This window comes from Nyctereutes procyonoides, unplaced genomic scaffold (assembly GCF_905146905.1).
Source record: "Nyctereutes procyonoides isolate TBG_1078 unplaced genomic scaffold, NYPRO_anot_genome, whole genome shotgun sequence".
NCBI classification, from domain to species: Eukaryota; Metazoa; Chordata; class Mammalia; order Carnivora; family Canidae; genus Nyctereutes; species Nyctereutes procyonoides.
Genome location: NW_026575046.1, coordinates 58,675,045 through 58,697,579, shown reverse-complemented (window position 1 = coordinate 58,697,579; position 22,535 = coordinate 58,675,045). Strand labels below are relative to the sequence as shown.

General features: G+C 43.7%; 1 protein-coding gene across 3 annotated transcripts; it reads right to left on the bottom strand.

Moving 5' to 3' along the window:
* Positions 1-317: 317 nt before the first annotated feature.
* DYDC1 (DPY30 domain containing 1) lies at positions 318-22,530 on the bottom strand. 3 transcript variants are annotated; one of them, XM_055325279.1, is made up of 7 exons: positions 22,428-22,530; positions 18,693-18,848; positions 18,123-18,224; positions 12,636-12,728; positions 11,028-11,084; positions 10,463-10,567; positions 318-466 (listed from the first exon to the last, which is right to left on the bottom strand). In XM_055325279.1, the coding sequence occupies exons 2-7, from the start codon at positions 18,837-18,839 to the stop codon at positions 371-373; spliced, it is 600 nt and encodes a 199-aa protein (XP_055181254.1). In that variant the 5' UTR covers positions 18,840-18,848; positions 22,428-22,530; the 3' UTR covers positions 318-370. The 3 variants fall into 3 exon arrangements, with proteins under 3 accessions (XP_055181254.1, XP_055181252.1, XP_055181253.1); XM_055325277.1 differs by lacking the exon at positions 22,428-22,530 and adding an exon at positions 20,047-20,261; XM_055325278.1 differs by lacking the exons at positions 318-466; positions 22,428-22,530 and adding exons at positions 7,495-8,133; positions 20,029-20,261.
* Between the last annotated feature and the right edge of the window lie 5 nt (positions 22,531-22,535).

Genomic DNA, 22,535 nt, shown 5'->3' with positions numbered 1-22,535 from the left:
CAAATAATATGAACACACAATTCCCAGAAGAGCGAGCCCATTGTCTCATAAACACAAAAAAGCTTGTAACCTCACTAATAATCAGGGCAAGCACGGGCTGACCATCAAGGAGCTACCACATTACGCAGCTGTGATGGCCAGACACGTTCAAGGTGACGTTACCAGTGACTGGAAAGTAAATGGCACAAGGGGAGCCCCCTGCCCTGCCAGTAGGAGCATGCAGGCAACTCACGTGGCCACTTCGGAAAGCCACCCAGCATTGTCTGGGAGCTGGGGAGGGGACACTGGGAAGAGCACAGGCTGGCCTCGGCGCCCAAGCGTGTGTCGTCTAGCGTGTGATTGCTGGGCAGCAGCACTGCCAGGGAGCTCGTCAGAGAGGCGATACTCTGGGCCCAGCCTTCCCGGGGTGCATTTGAAGAAGCTTCCAGCAGATTCCGATGCATGCTCCAGTTCCAGAACCACCGCCCTGGAGAAACTCTCACCTGTCAGCTCTCACCTGTTTCAATGGGACACCGTGGCCAGAGCACCGGGGACACGTTCTCGATACATTCTCTGGGGAGGTGGCATGACATTTCTGGGCTTTACTAGGACAGAATTTACCCTTGACAGTCAAGGGGCGGTGCAGAGACCCTCCAAAATTTCCTCAGATGCACACATTTGCCCAGCGAGATGTGTACAGGATGCCCGTATAAAAAAATAAAGCATTTAAAACAGTGTAAACAGTTGCCAGTAAGTGAGTAGGTGCAACAGTATATTATACAGCAGTTGAAATTGGTGAGATACACATGGATCGGCAGGGATAAATCTTGAAAATATAATGCTGAGTGAGAAAAAGCAAGTTGCAGAATGACTGCATTTAACATCATGATGCCATTTAACATGAAGTAAAATCTCACCAAAAATCAACACTATTTTTGGATAAATATGTAAACTTTTGTCTGAAAATATCAGGGGTGTATAGCTGGAAAGTACATCTGCTGATCTTATGATAATGGTTATCTGTGGGCAAAAGAAATGAGAGGGCGGGATGGGGTAGAGGAGGACAAACCACATCAACTCTAAGTAAGATTTTATTTAAAAAAAACCTGTCAAATAGAATAAATAATAAATAACATTTGTTAAATCTGAGTTGGAGTAAAAGATATTGCTTGTATTATTCTGTGTGCTCTTGTGCATATTTAAATTATTTCATAATACTAATTTTAAGGCTCATTATACTTGTGAATACTAGAAAACCTTATTTCTGCACACACACAAAAAGAAATCTTTTAAAGCCTCAAGAGGTAGGGCTCTTAAAAACTGAATCTTTGTGACATCTAGTGGTAGCAGAAAGTTACAATTTAGTACAAAATTAGAAACAAACTTGATTCAGCATACGGCTAATATCGGAATTCTTGGTTTAGTGAAACTTTCACAAAATGTTAAAAGCTTGTGGTTTTGTTTGATTTGTACTCTCAGTGGTCCATCCTTGACTATTTTTTTTAATTTCCTAGGAAATTAAAAAAAATAAAAAGAAAAGAAAAAGAAGGTCCCTTTCTTAAGAAATTAAAATGTTAGGATCCCAGGGTGGCTCAGCGGTTTAGCGCCTGCCTTCAGCCTGGGGCGTGATCCTGGAGTCCTGGGATCAAGTCCCTCATCAGGTCCCTGAAGGGAACCTGCTTCTCCCTCTGCCTGTGTCTCTGCCTCTCTCTTTCTGTGTCTCTCGTGGATAAATAAATAAAATCTTAAAAAAAAAATAGATACCTAATAAATGTTTGTAGAATGATTTTCCGTGGCCACAAACCAGGCTCAGGCCTTCATTACCTTAGGCCTAGTCTATGATGATAGCATCCTAGGCCCTTAAGGAGGACATATGTTGTGATGAGCACTGGGTGTTATATGTTGGCAAATCGAATTAAAAAAAATTAGCATCCTAAGTCTAAAGCATCCTAAATACCATCACTTAAAACAATTTAAGACATTGCTTTGTGACAGATGCCACTTCCCACCCCTCCCCCCCCCCCACCCCCACCTCCCCATTCCCAGCAAAGCTCTTCCTTCCAGATCTCATTTCCATTCCCATACGCTTGGGAATACGCTTAGCTTGGGATTTAATGTGCTTCACGACCCGGTCCAAACTGGCTTCCCTGAACTTCCCTCTCTCTAGATCCCTGCTCAGACCTACTCTTCTTCAAGTTTCCTGCAGGCATTCCTGTCTTCATTGCTCTGGTCACATTTTTCCTCCTGCCCACCCACCATCAATTCTGTATCTTTGCTCTTTTGTGGGTATGCTTCATTCTGAGTCTTTCACATCTGTGAAGCTCTAAGTGACTTCTATGTAAGAAGTTAATACCATGGCCTACCAAACTGGTCGTTTGGAGCTTACATCCTTATTTACCCTCTTGCCTATACCCTGGGCTCACCATCTGGAAGAGCGATTCTCAAAGGCACTGCCCTCTTCTCACATTGGGTTGTGCTCTCAGAAACTAGCTAAGTCCTCAGAGGGAAGCTAGGTCAAACAGATTTGTCGAAATGGGGAGAACTAGGTAAAGGGTGCATGGTCATTAATTGCAACTGGGATAAATCCTTATAATCTTTAATCTGGAGGTAGCTGGCACATGATTCTGAATAATGTTATATAAGCTGATCTTTTATATTTTGACAAGTTAGTGGAGACCAGTGACACCTGCAAAGTGACTAAGAAACCTATTACCTATGGCTTTGGAACATGACAGAAAAAAGAGCAAGTATCAGGCTCCCTATATTGGGCTTGAAGTATGACAACCACAGAAGAGTCAAGGATGACTCCCACATTACAGATTGGGCACCTGGACAATAATGAAGCTACCTTTCATACTGAATAACTGAGGAGGGGGAAAAGGCTTCTAAAAAAATAAAGTCGGGGCACCTGAGGAGGTCAGTTGGTAGAGCATCAACTCTTGATTTCGCCTCAGGTCATGATCTCACGGTCATGGGATCAAACCCCGCATCAGGTTCTGCACTGAGCATGGGGCCTGGTTGGGGGATTCTCTCTCTGCCCCTCCCTGTGCTCACACTCTCTCCGATAGATAGATAGATAGATAGATAGATAGATAGATAGATAGATAGATAGATAGATAGATGATAGAATAAAGTCAACTCTGTTCTAGACATGGCTATTTTCCAAAGTTCTTACTCTACCCAAATACATTCAGCAGTTACGTCAGACAGCACTGGTCAACAAGGCCCGCCCCAAGGCTCATTAATGAATAATTCTGAACAGCTACTTCCTGAAACTTCGTTTCCCCACACATTCAAACCCAGGCTAATCCCCCATGATCCCATGGACTCTCGGTAGAGCTTCTGGCATGAAGAAGTGCTGTCAGTCCCCTCCCCTTCCCACCCAGTAATAAGCCCCCTTCTGTTTTGTTCCAGTCTCTATAGTAAGTAGATGCCTAACCTGGACAATGGGCATTGACCTTGTTCCTAATTTATAGTCAAGCTCTTTGTTAGGGCCACAGCCCTTCCTTAACACTGACTTCTTGGCTGGGCCAAACTCTCACAGACTCGTTTCCCATGACTTATGGCCCCTGCTGTCTCCTCTCCTACCTTGAGCCTCCCGATCCCCCACCATTCCCTGGCTGGGAATCTGCTTTTTGAATAAGGTCACTCGACTTCTCGCCTAGAGCGAAGTGGTGTTATTCAGTGAACGGCGAGCACACACTCCATTGCTGCTCACACTTGACCCCAGACCCCCATGGTCCTGTGACAGTCTACCAATCCTCATTTCTAAGGTGCCTCCATTGCCCACAAATGCTGCTGTCCCTCTGAGTTTGTTACAGGCCCCTGGAGAACAGGACTGAAGAACTCTGATGAAGATCGCCCTTACTGTCACAGCACCTGGCACGCGAGACAGCATCAACAGCAGCAACTTCACTCTCTGAGTGCTTACTAAGTACAAGGCACTGCTGAGAAAGCTTTCAGTGAGTTAAGTCACATCATCTGCAGAACAATCCTAAGAGGCAGGCACTATTAGGGGACTATATTTATTGTCCAGATGAGGGAACTGAGAGGTACAGTATGCACCCATCAAGTGTTCTTTGAATGAGTGAACTTGCAGTGGGCCCACAGAGTTGTCCAACAGTCATTTTGGGGTCCATTCCCCCAGCACATGTTTTAAATGCACCCTCACTCAAGTACCTGACCCACCTCTGCCCTTTGCTCCTTTACTGAAAGGATCCGAAAGAGAGAATGCAGATTGCGCACTGCTCCCCTACCCCCATGTCCATCCTCTCTGCTTAAAATATCTTTTTCTCCATTTTCCCCCTCCTGGAAGAAAACACCATCTTGAAAGTGTTCTTCTCCCTCTTAGTTGTATCCCCCATCTCGTACTCCTGGACCCCTGCTCGGACCCTCCTGAGTCCCACCTCCACTCTCTAAGTCTCGGCTTGCCAGCTTTCCCATTGCCAGAGCACAAGCAGAACCTCACTTCTCCCGTGGAGAGAATCCCTGTGCAACCCGGCCATACACCCTCAGGTCACTCTCTCTTCATCACCAAATTCCTTTAAAAGACAACCTCAATCTCCTGCCCTTCCTTTACCAAAACCCACACCCTTAACCACACAACCTGAATTTCACCTCCACATCCATAATGGAAACTGGGAAGAGTCCCAAAAGCCATCTCGAGTCTCTTCCCATATGTCGCTTCCTGGTCTCAAGCCCAGACCTGGGAGGTTCGTGACCAAGCCCTCCCCAGTCCGGTTCCTAGCCATCTCTCTTTGGTCCAGTTTCCTTCAGATTTCTGTGGGTTTTATGTGTTCTTATTTCTCCTTCAAAGTTTATTTTGAAATGCTCTCCTTTTCAAGTCATATTCTCCTCTAAATTCTTAGCTTCTATTTGTACTTCCAGTTAGTGCCTATAGTATGTGATTGCCAACTATACAAAAGCTCTGCAGGGCAGAGGTCAGGCCCTATGCTTGTTTCCCACAGTAAATAAAGTCCTGCAGGGCCAGGACTGGGACAAGGCAGACAGGGTACCTTGGTAGCAAAATTTTTAAGAGGCTCTCATCCTCAGGTTCCTGTCAACTGAAGAACCTGCACTTCCATGTGGCACCCTAGGTGCCTCACTAGCCCCACCCTGGTAACCACATGTGACCCTTTGGTGTCGATTGAAAATAAATGAATCTATAAATCAATGAATCAGTAAGATGATGACAGTGTAAGTACTTCGGGTGATGACTCCTTATCTTTGCTGTAAATGAAATTAGAGATAAGTGTCGAACACAATCACAATCAGTGAGACAGGAAGGCAAGACTGCCAGGGAGGTGCTAGGAATAAATAAAAACCCCAGGAAGACTCTCCCCTCTACTTCCACAAGATGCTGCTGTGTTGGAATATGGCACCTGGCATTATTTACTGCAGCCTCACTAGGATCAGCCTGAGGATGAACCCAAGGGCAAGTAGAAAGGCAGAGCCCAGAGGGAGGGAGCCCTGATTGATCACATTTGTGGGCTGCCCATTCTCTGGACTTCTCATGGGAGACAATGGATCAGTATAGTCAGCTTCTTCCCAGCCAGGGCTTTCAGTCACGTATTTCAGCCAAAATAATGCTGATATGGTGTCATTTCCCAGGAGAGAAGGGTGAAGCAGAAGAGGAAGCCAGGCAATTGCTGCCCCTTCTCTTTGTTCTTCCAAGAGAACGAAGGTTGGGGGTAAACCTGGCCTCTGAGCTCTTGCTCCCGAAACCCTCAGGGATCAGAACTGGCCACAGCCCCACCATGCCTCTGTCCTCCACATGAGACGCCCAACAGGCAGGCTGTCCTGCGGACACAGACAACTATGGTCTTCCAGCTGCTTTGCTTCAAACTAGCCAAAAGGAATAGGATACTGAGCCTCAGCCTGGTGTCCAAAGTATCCTCTCTGATGTAGTTTTAGCATCTATAAAGTTATTTCCTTGATTCTCACTTGGCCCCTTCTGCCTGGTTCCAAACCAGGTAAGAGATAGAAGTCATCAGATACCTCCAGAACTTCCCATATTCTTCTCAGAAGGTAATCACATTACATTTCACCAAATGAGGCAAGTTTAGAAAGCAAAATGAACCGCTATTTTTATGAGAAAAAGTCTGTGGCGTTTGAACTCTGGTTTCAGGAAGAGATGGACTAAGAAGGCCAGGACTTACCCTCACATGTGAAACAGTGAAAAACCAGCACAAAACACATAAAACAATAAGCGTTAGGACCATGAACATAAGGCTGCAAAGGACAGTGAGCTCTGAGAAACTGGACACAGGGTGCTCCCTACAGCTGCACCTGGGCACTGCCTCATGACTGTTTACAAGCTACATGGCAAGGAGGGAGAATATACGTGAAGCCCTTGAATAAGGAGGAGGAGCTGGGAGTCCAGAGATACCTCAGGAGGGTCCCCCTGAGTCTTCAGCTGAGTAATAAATGCCTGGGTATGAGGAAGAGATAAGCTAAGGTAAGAGTCTCTGGAATAATGAGAGGGCCTACCCATGGCTTGAAGAGAGAGGGAAATGATTTCTCTTGCTGTCAATCCTACCTCAATAAAGTGGTTTAAAAATACAATTTAAAAATGTATCTTTCCACAACTGAAACAAAAATTCTCATCATTTTCTCACTCGACACTGGGTAGTACACCCAGAGAGTGTTGCCTTGATGGTGGAGCAAATCTAGCCCTAGACCCCACTCTCTTCTGGTCCCACCTAACAAAGCTTCTCAGAGGCAAGACTAGAAAGGATGCAACTATTTCTGAGCACCTTAATGACGTCCAGAAACAAAGCACAAACATATTTATAAGAATAAAAATATCTAACACCCAAGAAGATAGAATTCACATCCAACCAAAAATTACCAGGCCTAGAAAAATGTCGAGAAAAAAAGGTTCATCTCTTTTTTCACCCCATTCTACCTCTTCCCTCTTGTGCCCAGACCTGGTGGGGAGTGCTCCAAACCAGACTGCTCCCTACCCTAGAGCCACAGCAACTCCCCTGTGATTAGCCGACACTCACAGAGTCTTGCTGTCAAGCCCCAGCACCAGACTGGCCTGTCCGCCCAGAGCTCTCTGAGCCTGTCCTTCCACCCCCAGCTCTCTATGAGTGGCCTCATAGCCTGAGCCTGGGGAACCCTGTGCTCTCTGGGTGGACAGATGCAGTTCATCCATACTGGGGGGGCACTTTGTCTGGTGGCCTCCATGACCCAGAAACCATCTCTCCAGGGCACTTGAGACTTCTAAAGAATGTACAGAACTGATATGACAAGATAACGTCTTTTTAATGAAACCAGCATTCCTCACCCCCCCCCCACCTTTTCTGATTTAAACAACTAGGCCTCAGGAAAGGTATGTGATAACCAAAAGGAGATTTTTTTTTTTTTTTAGAAGCCTCTTCCTGGCATTTATGCTTCCATGTCTATATCATTCCTTAAAAAACAGAAAGTTCAAAGCCAGGCCTGAAACTTCTGAGGGGCCAGGAGAGCCATCAGGGCCTGTGGACCACCCAGCGCCCACTCAAGGAAGCCCCCCCACCACATGGCCTGTGTCCAGCGACAGCTTCCCTCCAACAGCAGTACCAGTACTTTTGTCCATTGGTTGCTCCAGAAGAGAGGCTGCCTCTCTGTACCCCAGTACTTGGCATCCTTCCCCATCCAGCCCCATGAGGAAGAAGCATGAAATTAATGGTCCTACAAAGTATTGTTGCCTAGCAAACTGGAGAAATCTCTGAGGCCCACTTCTGGGGGGAATGTGGGATGTAAAGCCTGGTGAACGTTCCTGAGCCCTGCACAGTTCAGCCCCTCTCACTCCTCCCAGATCAGAACTTTTACCTCAACAATCTTGTTTTCATGCAGACACACACGCTCTTTTCGGCTCATTTCTCATTTGTCCCTTTTGGTTGCTTGGGCAAACTCTCTCTCCTGCTCTCAGAGGAATCCTGTGGATAACCAGTTGCACTGGGGATCCCAAAACAACCTTTACCTTTTAAGGCTATCCTTGAGGCTCATTTATAAAGCTGTCTTTAGAGGGGGAAAAAATGCTGAGTTCAAGTTTGGAGGAAAAAAATACAACTGGAAACCTCATATTTTGAAACTTGAAATAAGCAGAAAAATGTATTGCTCTTAGGTTGGTTGATCCTACAAATCTTGATCAATGTTTAATGCAACCTAAAAGCAAAATAAAAAGTAAACATGCTTTAATACAATTAGAACTGTGACGATATGAATGAAGCTTTTGCTAGTTTCAAATTATTTCAAGTAAGATCCACACTTGATATAATAACAAACTGTGTTCTCAAGCATTTATCAACCATCCTTTGTTCTCCTTCTCTTGCTCCTCTTTCTTATTGTTATCCTTATTCTTTTTGTAAAGGGTCCTCTTCCTGGATCCACTCCTTAAGGATGGAATTTCTAATGCATTCACCCGAGCCCCGTCCTGCACATTCTGCACTCTCTCCTAGGTACCTTGCTTCCTTTCCTAGCCCTACATAGCACCTATGCCTATGACTGCTGCCTTCCCATCTCCTGCCTGGACCTCTCTCCCCTGTTGTCTGGACCTGTACCCCACATATCAACTGGTCTTTGGTCAATTACATCTGCATATCTTGGGGTCCCCTGAAGCTCAACGTGTTCACAACTGAAGCCATCATTTTCATAAAACCTACCTCTTCTTATATTACTCAACTCAGCAAATGGTGAAGCTCTTAGTCCAGGTGCCCATGGCAGAAATCTGGGCATCACCGTGACTTCCTTCTGTGCCTTACCCTCCCAGCCAGTATTGAATCCACCTGGTTCTCCCCTTCACTGTGGTCTATACCCTGGTCTCAGCCCTGGTCATCCTGCATCTGGATAACTGTGAAACCTCTGAAGTGGTCTCCCTTTTCCACAACTGCCCACTCAAATCCTCTCTCCCTCCTCTAAAGCCACATCTCAAAGACGCTACATAGACCCTTTCAATGAGTCCCACTGCACTTCTCATACAGAGCACATGATGCCACCTCTCCAGCTTTGAGTCATGCCACCTCTGAGCTCCGTGCAACCCAGCCTTTCAGCTGGACCACAACAGCTCCTTGAGGGCACCTCACTCTCTCCACCTACTGTGCTTAGCTCAGGCTAACTCCTCAAGCATCATTTCCTCAGGAAGACTCATCCAGACCAGGTCTCTCCACACCTGCTCCTGGCCCACAGCCCCCAGAGCCCCAGAGAGCAGGGTTCAGGAACCCCATCTGTTATGTTCATTGGTATTCACTGGCTCCCCACATGGTACCAACACAGCAGACATTTAATAAAAACGTCTCTACTGACTGATTAGCACCAAGCCCTTCTAGCTCCCCCTTCCAAATAGACCACCAACACCATTTCAGTCTGGATTACGGCACTGGCCACCTAACAGGTGTCCTCAGGTGTCTCTCTCCATCCTGTGCTCCCTGCTGCTTACAGATGCCTTTCTAAAATGCTGATTGCTGACTGCATCAGCTCCACTGCCTTTAGAATAAAATCGAAATTACCAGGCCTTTCATGGCCTGGTTCCTGCTCTCTCCCCTGCCTGGTCTCTCCTCCCTCCCTGCCCCACACACCCCACTCTCCCCTGGTGGGGGGGGTCTCATACTGGCTGTGCTCTCAGACCTCCCACCCCCCAGTAACCAGTCACCAACTTCCTTCAGGAAGCCTTCTCTGTTAGGGCTCCTCCACTGGGCTGTCTGCCCCACTTTGTCAGCGCACATGGTTAGGTCACTAAATATACCCTCTGATGAGACAGTTCTGGTCTATACCCACAGTTCTGGCTTAGTTATTAACAGCTCCCCTGTTCACTCCCAAAGCCTACTTACTGCTCTGGCCAATAAATCACCTGGTCACTCTAGCAGTGACTATTAATTGCTTGTCCAATTGTCTGTCCCCCCGCCCCCAGGCAAGGTAAATAACAATGTGTTTTATGCTCAACAGCACCAGCACAGTGCATGATACATAGAGAACAGGTATGTTGATTAAACAAGCAAGTGTACTTTATACTATAAAAGCAGGTACTTTCATTAGGATGTTTAGCTAGAACGGATTTGCTACAGAGAATCAATAAGCTGGCCCCCAAAATTTAACTTAAAGATTACGTATTTCACCAAATGATCTTAAGTATATATTTTGAAGAGATTTTAAGATTTTCAAAGCCTAACTCTAATGTACAGAAATCACCCTCCACACAGGGGCACAGCATGACCTCAACATTAGCTTCTAGCTACTTTCCCATCATGCTGACACATTTGCAAGGAGCCAGTCATGTGCCCACCCTGACCCCTGTGGCCAGTAGCACATGATCACAATAGGGCATCTCAGGAATATATGGTCAGCACCCAGGGAACTGATTTTCTTTCTATGATACAAAAGGCCCGTTTGCCAACCATCCCAGGCCTCATTTGCACTAGGCTTTCCCATAGTAAAAAAAAAAAAAAAAAAAAAAAAAAAGGGCTGTTTTTTACAAAACACTTTCTTAAAAGATACTCACATCAGAGAGCATTGGCTCGTCAAGTTCTTCCACTCTGCTCAGGTTAGGGGCCCCATATCGATCACTGATTTCAGCTAGTGTTTTGCCTGAGTCTGATGTTACATCCTACAATTGTTAAAATTCATGTTTAATTTTAAATGAGTTAAAAATGAATGCATGAATTTTCTTTTGATTTGGATAAGAAGTTTTGGAATCACAACATTGAAATTCAACATTAATGGACTGAACCAATACCCGTTCCCAGAGAAAGAGTTCTAGAAATAAATGCTGGAAACTTAGTTTAAAAAGTACATTCAGAAATTTAAAATCTATCACTGTAAGTAAACATATGGTCAATAAATATCTCACAACATTCTGGTTTTTTTAAAAAATACAAACACCAAATGAATGTCTAATTTTTATCCACTTTGAGATTTTTGCTTTAAAGCACATTGTACTTGTGAACTGCTGTGACCAGAACACGTAGGTGGACTGTCAGTTTTGATAATTTCATTATTGAGAAGTTTAGCTCCAAATGCACATACTCATGCATTTCACATAACACAGGATAACTTTTCCTTCTCACCTCTGCATGTGAACTATCTTCACTCTTAGCTATATTTTCCATATTCATTCTCATCTCCTATAAATAGATAAACATGAAGAAAAATATTTGAACAAACTTTCCATTTTGATTCCACGTTTCATTTTCAATAGATTTTATTTTTATGCAACGCTATGATCAATTTAACAGCAAATAGGTCATCACTCTTACAGGGTTGATCTGAATACATTTAGCACAAGACTGTAGCCTGTAGTCTCATACGACACTCGCTACTAATAGAAACCCATGTTTTATTTATAATTAAACACAACTCTAAAGAATGAAGTGATCCGAAATGTTAAACCTGAAGCCAAATTGTTAGCCAGTGTGACAAGTGACAAAACAGAATCCTTTCTTCTCTCATTTTACATCACTGAATCTTCACTGAAGGGAAAGAGGGTCTGTATCTCCGTGTATTTATGGGCATGTGAACATATGTGTATGTCTCCATGCCCTATGGCACTTAGACTAAGATAAGCTCGGCATCTGTGGTTTTGTTAACTATGTGTTTTTTAAACCATGTATAGGGCTTTGAATTTATCTTTTTAAGGTTCTCATTTTTTAATTCCTTTCACTCTTCCAACTTTTCAGAAAGTACTTTAAATAATGATGCTCTCATCTAAGCCATGAATACACATATTCTATAAGACCTACTTCTGTTTTTGATTTTAGTTATAGATAAATAGAGGAGTCACATTTGAATAAGTGAGACTGGCTGGGGGCGCCTGGGTGGCTCAGTCAGTTAAGCATCAGGTCATGATCCCAGGGCCCTGGGATCGAGCCCTGTGTGAGGCGTCCTGCTCAGTGGGAAGCCTGCTTCTCCCTCTCCCTCTGCCTGTTTCCCCACTCGTGCTGTCTCTCTCAAATAAAAAATACTAACGATAATTAAATTGAAAAAATATTTAAAAAAAAAGAAAGAGGCTGGCTGATTATAAATATACAATATGAAATATCCAGTATAAGAGTATAACTCAGAAAAAAAAAAGAGTATAACTCAGTCATTTAGAAGTTTGGTCTATATGACATACACATACGTTTTGGATACCAGGAAACACTGGTCAAACTAGAGAACTGCTAATATATAGACACAGTTAATTGAGACAGACTGCTTTTTAACATGTTACTGCGTAATTTTTTTTAATGAAAGATAGGAAGCATTCATGTAACTTATTGTTGATAATACATCTAACACGAGGAAGAGATGTGCTACTATCTCAGAGATCAGAATACCCTCAATGTTACAGGGAGTTTGACTTTGAACATCAGCTGTCACAGTTAGGAACAACTGTGCCTTGACTAGAATGTGGCTAATATCCCCATGAGAGAACTCTGCTGCTCACAAAGCAGTTTCATGTCCATATATACGATCTGGGCTGATCCTAACAACAAGCCAGTGAGGTATGGCCAGTAACGTTATCTCACAAAAAGGCAAACTGAGATTGAAAAGGTTGTAAGATTTGTCTCAGTCACATAGCTAATGTGTGGCACGTCTCTGAATCCCACGTTATAACAGCGGCAAGAAACAGACTGAGGATTCTACAAGGTTTTAAATAAAGTAGACATTTTTTTTCCTATAAAACTTCAAATTACCTTCTCTAATTGTTCTTGAGCTCTCTGTAGTTCTTCTATCCTTTGTCTCTCTTTTTCTTGCATTTCCAGCTCCAGCTGGAATGCCAGCTGTTGCTGAATATTCAGAAATAAATAAGTCATATTAGAGTCACATCAATTGCAAGGAATTAACTCTAATCACTCTGAAATGTCCCAGGATAACTAAGTTTATACCTACCTAAATTTCAGAAGCTTACAAGAATAAATGATCACAGCCACCTAATACTTTTGCTTTTATAAGTATTTCCTGAAGTCTAACACAAAAAGGGAAGCTTCCTTAATTTCTATTTTGTAGAAAAGCAAAATTCATACAAAATCAAGTTATTTCTCTGTTCTTCTTGAAGCAACAAGTGAGACTGCAGTACTTTTTTCAGATAAAAAATCTTTCCAAGCATAGATGGGTGTTCAAGTAGCCAAACCTTCGTTGCAGAAGAGTGGATGAGAAAATCTTTAGTATATTATCCAAAACCATAGATAATCAAAAATATATTGGTCCCAATCAACATACATGCCACACTAGAATAACAGTCAGCAAACTAAATTCCGTGGGCCAGATCTGACTTGATTCTGTATTTGTAGTACAGCCCATGAGCTAAGAAAAGTTTTACATTTTTAAATGGTTGAAAAATATTGAAAGGGTAATATGTCATGATACATGGAAATTATATACAGTTCAAATTTCAGTGCCTATAAATAAAGTTTTATTGAAACACCATCATGTTCACTTGTTTACTTATTGTCTGTGATTATTTTTGCCCAATAGCACAGTTGAGTGGTTGCAACAGTGACCATAGATGGCGCTCTCATCACTTTGGATTGCTCCCCAGCATGCTACAAATCACAGTGGCATCCTTTATCTCAATAGTTCTTGGAAGGAACCACGATATCCCTATGCCATGACATTTTTTAAATCGGTGTATACCCAACATGTCATAACAAGAAAAGGAGTAGACTTTAAATGTTGTCCCTTTAAGATACAGTGGAGAATAGATTATTTTATTATCAAATTAAATGGCAAAAAAGTATGGTGTTTATTTAAGCAAGGATACTTCACAAAAAGAATTCAATAAACTTTAGTATTACCAGACTAAATACTTATCATCACAATATTCTCAACTCCCATGAAAATAAAGGTCAGAAATGTTAGAGAGCTTAGAATTATTTCACCATAGTAGAATTTCTTCATAAAAATTAAAAATAAAAATGAGGCTGCAACGAAAGCAAGTTTGCAAGTGGCTCATTTGTTAGCCAAGCAAACAAGTTCATTTCCCAATGGTGATTTAATTAAAACATGTTTGATTTCAGTGTCCAGAAAAAAATGAATTAAGATTACTAGCCTTTTGGTGAAAACAGTTGCTCAAAGAGTTGATGACACTGGGAGCAACATCAACAGTCAATTAAAAACAAGGCAAATTATTTGGAGTGATTTTCCTTGGCTCTTGATGGGTAGACAAATGTTCCCAACACTGATCAGTTGTTGTTTACTGGTATTAATCCTGAGTGTTAAGTGATTGAAAGATCAGCCTGTACAGGCAAGAAATAATTTCTTTTTCTTTTTCTTTATCTTTCTTTTTAGAGAGGGAATTTGTGTGCACATGATAGGGGAAAGCCAGAAGGAGAGGGAAAGAGAGAATCTTAAGCTGGCTCCATGCTCAGGGTGGAGTCCGACCTGGGGCTCAATCCCACGACCCTGAGATCATGACCTGAGCCAAAATCAAGAGTCGGACACTCAACCCACTAAGCCACCAAGGTGCCCCAAGAAATATTTCCAAAGAAATTGAGAAACGTTATTCAGTACAATCAGCAGTGAAATCTGTTAAGATATGTCACAATCAATTGTGATAATAATGTGTGTGGAACAGAAAGAAGCTTAGTTGGACAAATTTACAAAGCTTGTGAAAATGCAGTGTTGAAAGCCTATGAGTATTCATTATATTATTCAACAGCAGGTCCTCTGCAGACAATGTTTGAATCTGTCATGTGCCATTGAGCCAGCAGTGCCGACAATGTTCCTTCATTCACTCTAATGAATGCAACCATCATCAGTTCTGTGAATTTTTGTCAGAAATTGAAACTGAATAAATGTTGGCTTGCCCTAGCACACAGCAGTTGCATGGCTTCACAGTGGTAATGTGTTATTGTGCATTTTTGGGCTTAGGACCAAGGCTGAAATTTTTCAGAATGAGAAGAATCATTCTCAATCACTATTATCAAACTTTAAATGGCTTTGGAAATAAGCCTTTGCTGCAGACTTAATAATGTTTTTAAATCAATTCGAACTAAGCTTACAGGGCAAAACAGCCCTTAATATGTAAAACTTAACACTGTAGGAAGCCATTTCAACAACTAACATTTGAATCACCATGTCAAACTGCTTTATACACTCCCCATGTGATCAAAACCTAAAACAAGAAACTAGATCTCCCGCACAAATCTGCAGCAGATGTGTTTCCTGAGCTCACACTACAGACATAGAGTATTTGGTGGCCTGGATTTCAGTGCAAATGAAATTCCCGTATCGCCAAATCTGTTTAACTGTGTAATTGAGAAGCTTTTACCAACCCTCAATTGGAAGTGATTAATCTGGAAGGTAATGACATGCCAAAAGCAAAACAAGATAAAAATCGAATAGAATTCTACAAATGCATTCCAAGAGATAAATATGGTCAAAATTATATGCACCCGGACCGATATCAGCATTTGGCAGGACCAATTTCTCAGCTATTTTCAAAGATGAAATACTGAAATCTCATTACAGATCACCATTAAAAGATAAATGTCTTTAAGCAATTTTGCTGATAGGGAACATTAACTTTGAACTCCAACTAAATGAAATGTTATCTCTAAAAATATAATTTAATTCTCTCAAGCAGTAAGCCTGTATTCCAAAAGGAAAATTGTATTCAATTATTTTTTTAAATGTTATTTCATTGATAGAACATTTGTGGAAATGTGTTCTCTCTTGCTATGTCTACATAATATATCATAACACATACCAATCCCATTAAGAGCATCTTAAAACTACAGTTTGCAAATGAATTTTTTAAAGATAATATTTTTATAAATAGATAATAAACAGTGGTTACTCTTTATTTACAGAGGGTTGGTAAAGGGAATTTCTTGGTAACCCTGTATTATCCACACTGGGAAGAAAGTGATGAGATAGGTTGCGGAAGTGCAAGAACATCGCTTGCAATCCACTTTCAGATACTGGCAGAGGAAGTAAAATATCTAATCTCTCAACAACAATGCAAACTACAGTTGTTAAATACCAACCACCTTGGACAACAGAACCAGTTTCTTAACGTTTTCAAGAAAACTTCAAAACTCAATTCCTTTCTTCACATAGGAGTAAAACCATTAGAAAGATACTCAAACAAATTGATCAATTGATCAAACAAACAAATAAAAAGCTTTTACCTCCTAAGTGAGCTCTTAGGTTGAAAATGGCAGTCAACACACTTTCCTGTTCACAGGGCCCAGGGCTTACTGGAGAGTGCCAAAAATTTCAAGGAATTTCAACCCAGTGGCACTGACTATGAGAACAACGTGGAGGTGACCAGAGTCTTGACACTCAGGCTTACTTGACTCAGTGGTGAGTTCAGAGCGTCTCTTTGTTTCTGTGCATCTCGCCCTCACTCTCTCTTAAGCTCTTCTCCTGTAGATATTCTCTGCACAGGCCCCCTTTCCTTCTCCCGTCTATTTCTGGCCACCAAGCTGTTTCTTTAACGGTCATAAAATCTTCTGCAGAACGTTCTTGTTATCTTCCAATCCCAACACAATGCTCAGGGTTCAGTGTACAGTGGATCCCTTCACACCCATCAACAGGATACAGCTAGAGAAGTGCTTGATTTCTAGGATTGCCAAATTTTCGCTAAGTAAGATAAGTAGAAGAGCCAAAGAAAGTTAAGTACCCCCACATTTGTGATGGAATTGTCTTGAGGAAGATGTTCTCCTCAGTCTGAGAGACAGGGGACAGATACTAGTTGTAGAAGCTGAAAGAGGAAGAGCAGATTCTCACTCAAAGTTGGGGCAATTCTGCAGCAGAATGTTTGCCCATTTGGATGATTGTTTGATATCTGGCTCCACGCTCTGCAACTTCCACATAAGAATAAACCAAATGATTGAAAAATGAAGATTCAGGAGCAGTGAAGTTTTCAATAGCCTTATCTGTCTCAGGTGCCTAGAATGTTCTATCCCAGTAGCAGGGGTGGCAGGTTAGGCAGAGAAGCTATTCGCCACGTCCATAGTTTCCTTTCTATCCACACACCCAAACAACAGGCTTCTAGACTGGAGTCGAGACCCTGGAGTTAAGGACCATGTGGCAGAACAATAGGGATAACTTAGATCTAGTTCAGAAGCTGTTCATAAATTAAATTAGTCCAAAAGCCACTCTGGAACTTTCCCTCTCTAGTTTACAATCCATGACTCATCCCTGAAACCATACTCTTCCCAGTACCTTCAGCTCCCCAACGTGCTACCCTAAACCCACGTCAGTCACAGGGGCTGCCCCTTGCACATCATCACTCAGGCCTTCAGGCCTAAGTGAAGAAAAATTACAGGATCATAAAACCAAACTAGCTGGCAACATTATAAATGCCTGGTCTCGGGGCGCCTGGGGGGCTCAGCAGTTGAGCGTCTGCCTTTGACTCAGGGTGTGATCCCGGGGTCCTGGGATCAAGTTCCGCATCAGGCTCCCCTGCAGGGAGCCTGCTTCTCCCTCTGCCTGTGTCTCTGCCTCTCTCTGCATGTCTCATGAGTAAATAAATAAGTAATCTTTAAGAAAATATATGCCTGGTTTCTAACTCTGGCAGGGTACTCAATGCTACCAGGTAATGCTAAGTTTCCCAGTCAATGCTACCATTCTACAAAGCTACTATTACAAAACCATCACCACTCTCCCCGCACCTGCCATTTTATCGTCTCATTCTTGGAAGATGATCACCGTCCCTACTTCATAAAGAAGAAAGAGTCATGAAGAAACTGTTTTAAACTTTGTGCCATAAAACCTATACACCCACATGTACCTAGACCATCCTCTCCCTCTTAACATCAACCCCCTCCTGCCCCTCTGCTCTTAAAAAACCCCAACCTCCTTCTCTGAAAAAACCCCTTGAAAGCATCACCTAAACTCACCATCTTCCCTGTTACACCCCACCCCACACACACCAAGGTCTTGAATGAGCACTTTGCAGTCTTGCTCTCACTCAACCAACAGTAGGCGTGGTTGACCCCTTGGGTCTCTCCCCTTGACCTTCATGAGAGCACACTCCCTGGGTTTTCCTCCCACTCCACTGCTGCTGCTTCTCCAGCAAAGAAGACACAGATACAGAAACACAGGAACACGAAGATAGAAGAGAGCCACTGCTAACTAATTAGAGATGGGGAGGTTTTCAGTATTTGGGTTGCACCACACTGAGGCTGACACAGCTCACTCCAGTGTCCCCCAAACTCCCATGCGTGTCTCACCTGCTGAAACAGGAGTTCTTCGGCTTTGAGCCTCTCCATCATCTCCTGCTCAATCTCAGCTAGTTCTCTTTCCCGCTCCAAGTTGGCCATTTCCTTCTGTCTCTAGCAGGGTTTTAAAAGCAATTACCACATGACTAATTTGAGCCAGAATAATTTGTAAAAACAATCTTGAAAAGAGTGTTAATCACCAATGACAGGGAAAAGGGGAAGCAAATTTTATTCAACCATTTAGAAAAGGTGCAATAATTTGGGGAGATATGTATTTTATTTGAACAAAGAGCATAAAATTGTAATTATACATTGGGTATGATCATAATTATGTAAAAAAATCTACAAGTGCATAGGAAATGTACAGAAAAAATACTAGAAGAAAATACCTAAAAATCTAAAAAGAAATCTTCTCTGGGGTATTTTTTATTCTTTCTGTTTTTTTCATATTGTCCAAGTTTCTTCTATAATAAATATACTATTTTTATAATAGAAATAACATTGAACTTTTTATTAAAAAAGCAGACAAACTGGACCAGTTATCTTATTCTTCTAATTTTCTAAAAGAAGATCCCTACTTACCAGTTGCTCCATGGTCACGTTTTCCTTGTATTTATAAATCCATAATGCTAAATATTCTATTGGATCCACTGGGCGAATTCTTGCCACTTCTGCAAGACCTTGAGTTAGACACGTCCCAAGGTGCTTTTGCAGATATGTCGACTCCATTTCTCCCCCCTGATTTCAAAAAGGTAAATGTTTTTGCATTAATGCAGGAAATGTTCAGTAAGTCACACTAAAAGCAGAGTCCAGTGAGGCCAACGGAGCACTGCATCCTGTCATGGGCACCTCCCATCAAGGATGACACTAGCAAGCTGGCTTGGTGAAACACCTAACAATTTCCAAAAGGACTCCACGGATGTCACAATTACCACTACTAAGAAGCACTTTTAAAATCCTGTAGGATCTCAAGGTTGAGATTCAGAAATGAAAACAAACAAAACCCCCAACCAGCAAAGGGAAGAAAGTAACAAAGGTTAGAGCAGAAATAAATGATAAAGGAACTAAACAAAAAAAGATGAAAAAAAAAAGTCAGAAAAATGACTTCATGACTATGAGACGGCCATGTGCCAAGCAGGGCATGTCTCACTCAATCCTCACAACAGGGGCCAAAAATCAGTGTCATCAGCCCACTGTATGGGTGAGGAAGCCCAGGCGTAAGGGGCGTAGGTCAACGTGGTGAACATTGGATTCGTACCCAACTCTTGATTCCAGAGTCATTATCTTTGTGACCCAGATGTTCCTCCCAAGCCATGAGGGTAGTTTTAGAAAATCATAATACTCATAATATAATACTCCACCTCAAAAATAAAAACAAACAAAAAAACCCCCCAAAGTCCATGAATCTCCAAGGACAAAAAAGTAAACAAAAAATTCAACCTTCGAGGAATAGCATATGAAGCTCCTCATGCTTTGGCCCCAATTTCTTTTTTTTTTTTTTTTTAAGATTTTATTTATTTATTTATGAGAGAGAGAGAGAGAGAGAGAGACAGAGACAAGGCAGAGGGAGAGGCAGGCTCATGCCAGGAGCCCGACGTGGGACTCGATCCCGGGACTCCAGGATCACACCCTAGGCCAAAGGCAGGTGCTAAACCGCTGAGCCACCCAGGGATCCCCTGGCCCCAATTTCTACTCAGGCTCACCCCAGACCTCTCCCCTGCTGCCAGCATATCCTGGGCTCTGACAACCCTCAGTGGTCTGCCATCCTGACAGCCACACCTTGCACACCGCCATCTCCAAGACTTCTGCGCGTAACGCTTCCTCTCTATCTCCCAGCTGAGGAAACATCTCCTCGCCTGCAAGATGCTGGTCCTCTCTCATTCCCTGGACTTTCCCAAGCAACGCAAAGAAGCCCCACCTTCTCCAAGCGACTCACACAGCACTTGTCATACACGCCGAGATCGTGTGTGTACACACGCATCTGTCCTCCTGCTAGAAGACAAGCTCCTCCAGCTCCTCAAGGAGTGTGTTTTAATCACAGGGCAGGCGTGCTGGCTCTCCGTGGAGGCACGTGAATTACTTCCTCCATTCTCCCAGTAATGTCTCAGTCTATGCAGTTATGAAGGTGGACAGGAACAATCTTAGACCAGATTGGAGGGAAGGAAGGAAGGAAGGAAGGAAGGAAGGAAGGAAGGAAGGAAGGAAGGAGAGGAGGGAAGGAGGGAGGGAGGGAGGGAGGGAGGGAAGGAAGGAAGGAAGGAAGGAAGGAAGGAAGGAGAGGAGGGAAGGAAGGAAGGAAGGAAGGAAGGAAGGAAGGAAGGAAGGAAGGAGAGGAGGGAAGGAAGGAAGGAAGGAAGGAAGGAAGGAAGGAAGGAAGGAAGGAAAGAGGGAAGGAGGAAAGGAGGGAAGGAAGGAAGGAAGGAAGGAAGGAGGAAAGGAGGAAGGAGGGAGGGAAGGAGGGGAAAGAAGGAAGGAAGGAAAGAGGGAGGGAGAAGGAGGGAGGGAAGGAAGGAAAGAAGGAAGGAAGCAGGGAGGAAAGAATATAGCAAGCACTTCCGGTGCTTCGAAAAAAAAAAAACGATCACTCTCAAATTACCCTTATGGAAACCAGTCACTTCTAAGAATCTAATGAAATGTCTCCATCATTCAATAAATATATACTATACGCATCATTGGTCAGGTATGAGCTGAACATGAGAGAACAGAATGCCAGCATGTCTAGGCCTGTCCCTGGACAAATACACCAAACGTTCTACATAAAATTTCAGAAACAACAACCTCCTGAGGTTCATCCTTCAATCCCCAAAGTGCTTTCTCTCATTTGACGGTGGTGAGGGTACGAAATGGTATAACCCCTGCGCAGAGGAATTTGGCAGCATCTAGAAAATTACGTAAGTATTTACCCTTTAAACCATTGATCTCACTTGTCGGATCTTAACTTGCAAAAATATGGAGCGATGATACGTGCATGTGGTTATTTTGCTCCATTACTTAGAACAAACTGGAGCCTCATCCAAAAGCTCATCATTAAGGGACTGATGAGACACAGCAACACGATGGATGACGGTGCATATATATTATATAAAAGGCACGAGGAAGATCTTTAAAATAGGGAGTGATCTCTAGGACACGGTGCGAAGTGAATTAAAAAGGTGCAGAAATTATTTATAGAGAAAGCCACCTCTTTTGTTGAAAGCAGTGGGGAAAGGAATGTGTGTATGTGTGCCCATAAACGTGGTCATAAAAACTTAAGCTCTGCAAGCTGGCACGAATGAACCGAATTCCCTTTCAAGCTGGCGTTGGTGTCTTCACCACACGGACAGAAGAATTACAGTATCAGCGAGTGTGAGACGCAGCATCCTCACTGTGCTTCTTCGACGCGACACACTCAAAAAGACAAAAATGACGACACTTGACGTCTCAATGTCACTTGAAACATAAAAGAAAGAACAGATTCGTGCTGCTGTTCCAAAAGGATAACACGCGGGAAAGGGACCATGTCCCCAAGGGAGAAACTTCTGGGCTAAGAGTAGAATCTGATCCCGAATCCTCCTGGGCACAGGACAGCAGAGCCCAGGAAGCTCCTTACTTGGCTTCCCTGGTTTCCTGTCCACCAAATGGTGATAAAACCCAACTCACAGGTTGTTATTTTTCAGACACACTAACAGGCATCTCATGTCGGCTCCAGGTAAGAAAGGCCTTTCGCAGAGACAGGCTCCCTCAAGCCTGGAGAGGCCGAACAAGAGATACAAAGAGGTCCCTTGCCCAAGCCCGGGAGGGGGCCGCCCAGCCTGGCTGGAGGGGAGGGGGTTCGGGTGGAGTTGTCCGATGCGGCACAAAATAATACGGATGGAACCCCTGGGTGGCTCAGTGGTGGAGCACCCGCCTTCGGCTCAGGGCGTGACCCCGGGGTCCCGGGATCGAGTCCCGCATCAGACGTCCCTCGGGGAGCCTACTTCTCCCTCGGCCTGTGTCAATCTCATGAATAAATAAATAAAATCTAATATATATATATTATATCCTATATATATATATATATATATAGGATGCCCGGGTCAATATGAATTTTGGAGAAACAGGGAGTAACGCTTAGCACAGGGCAGCATAAGCCAGCTCGTTCGTCGTCTACCTGGAGCTCCCCTGTGCCGGGCGTTACCTGGCACCCTCCGACCTGGGGAGCCTGCATGGTTTCCCCATCCTGGGTCTGCAGAGGGGTCTCGGGCCTTCCGCGTCCCCTCCCCCTCCGCCCTGCGCGGCCCGGGAGGACGGGGCGGGGCGGGCCCGGAGGCGGCGGCGCTGCCAGGGCGCGGCACTAACCTCTCAGCCGGGGCAGTCCGGGCGCCGCCGGGGCCCCTGGCCGCTCACCAGGCCGAGCCCGCACACGCGGCTGCCGCGGGCCCCCCCAAGCACCGGCCGCGGGGCGGG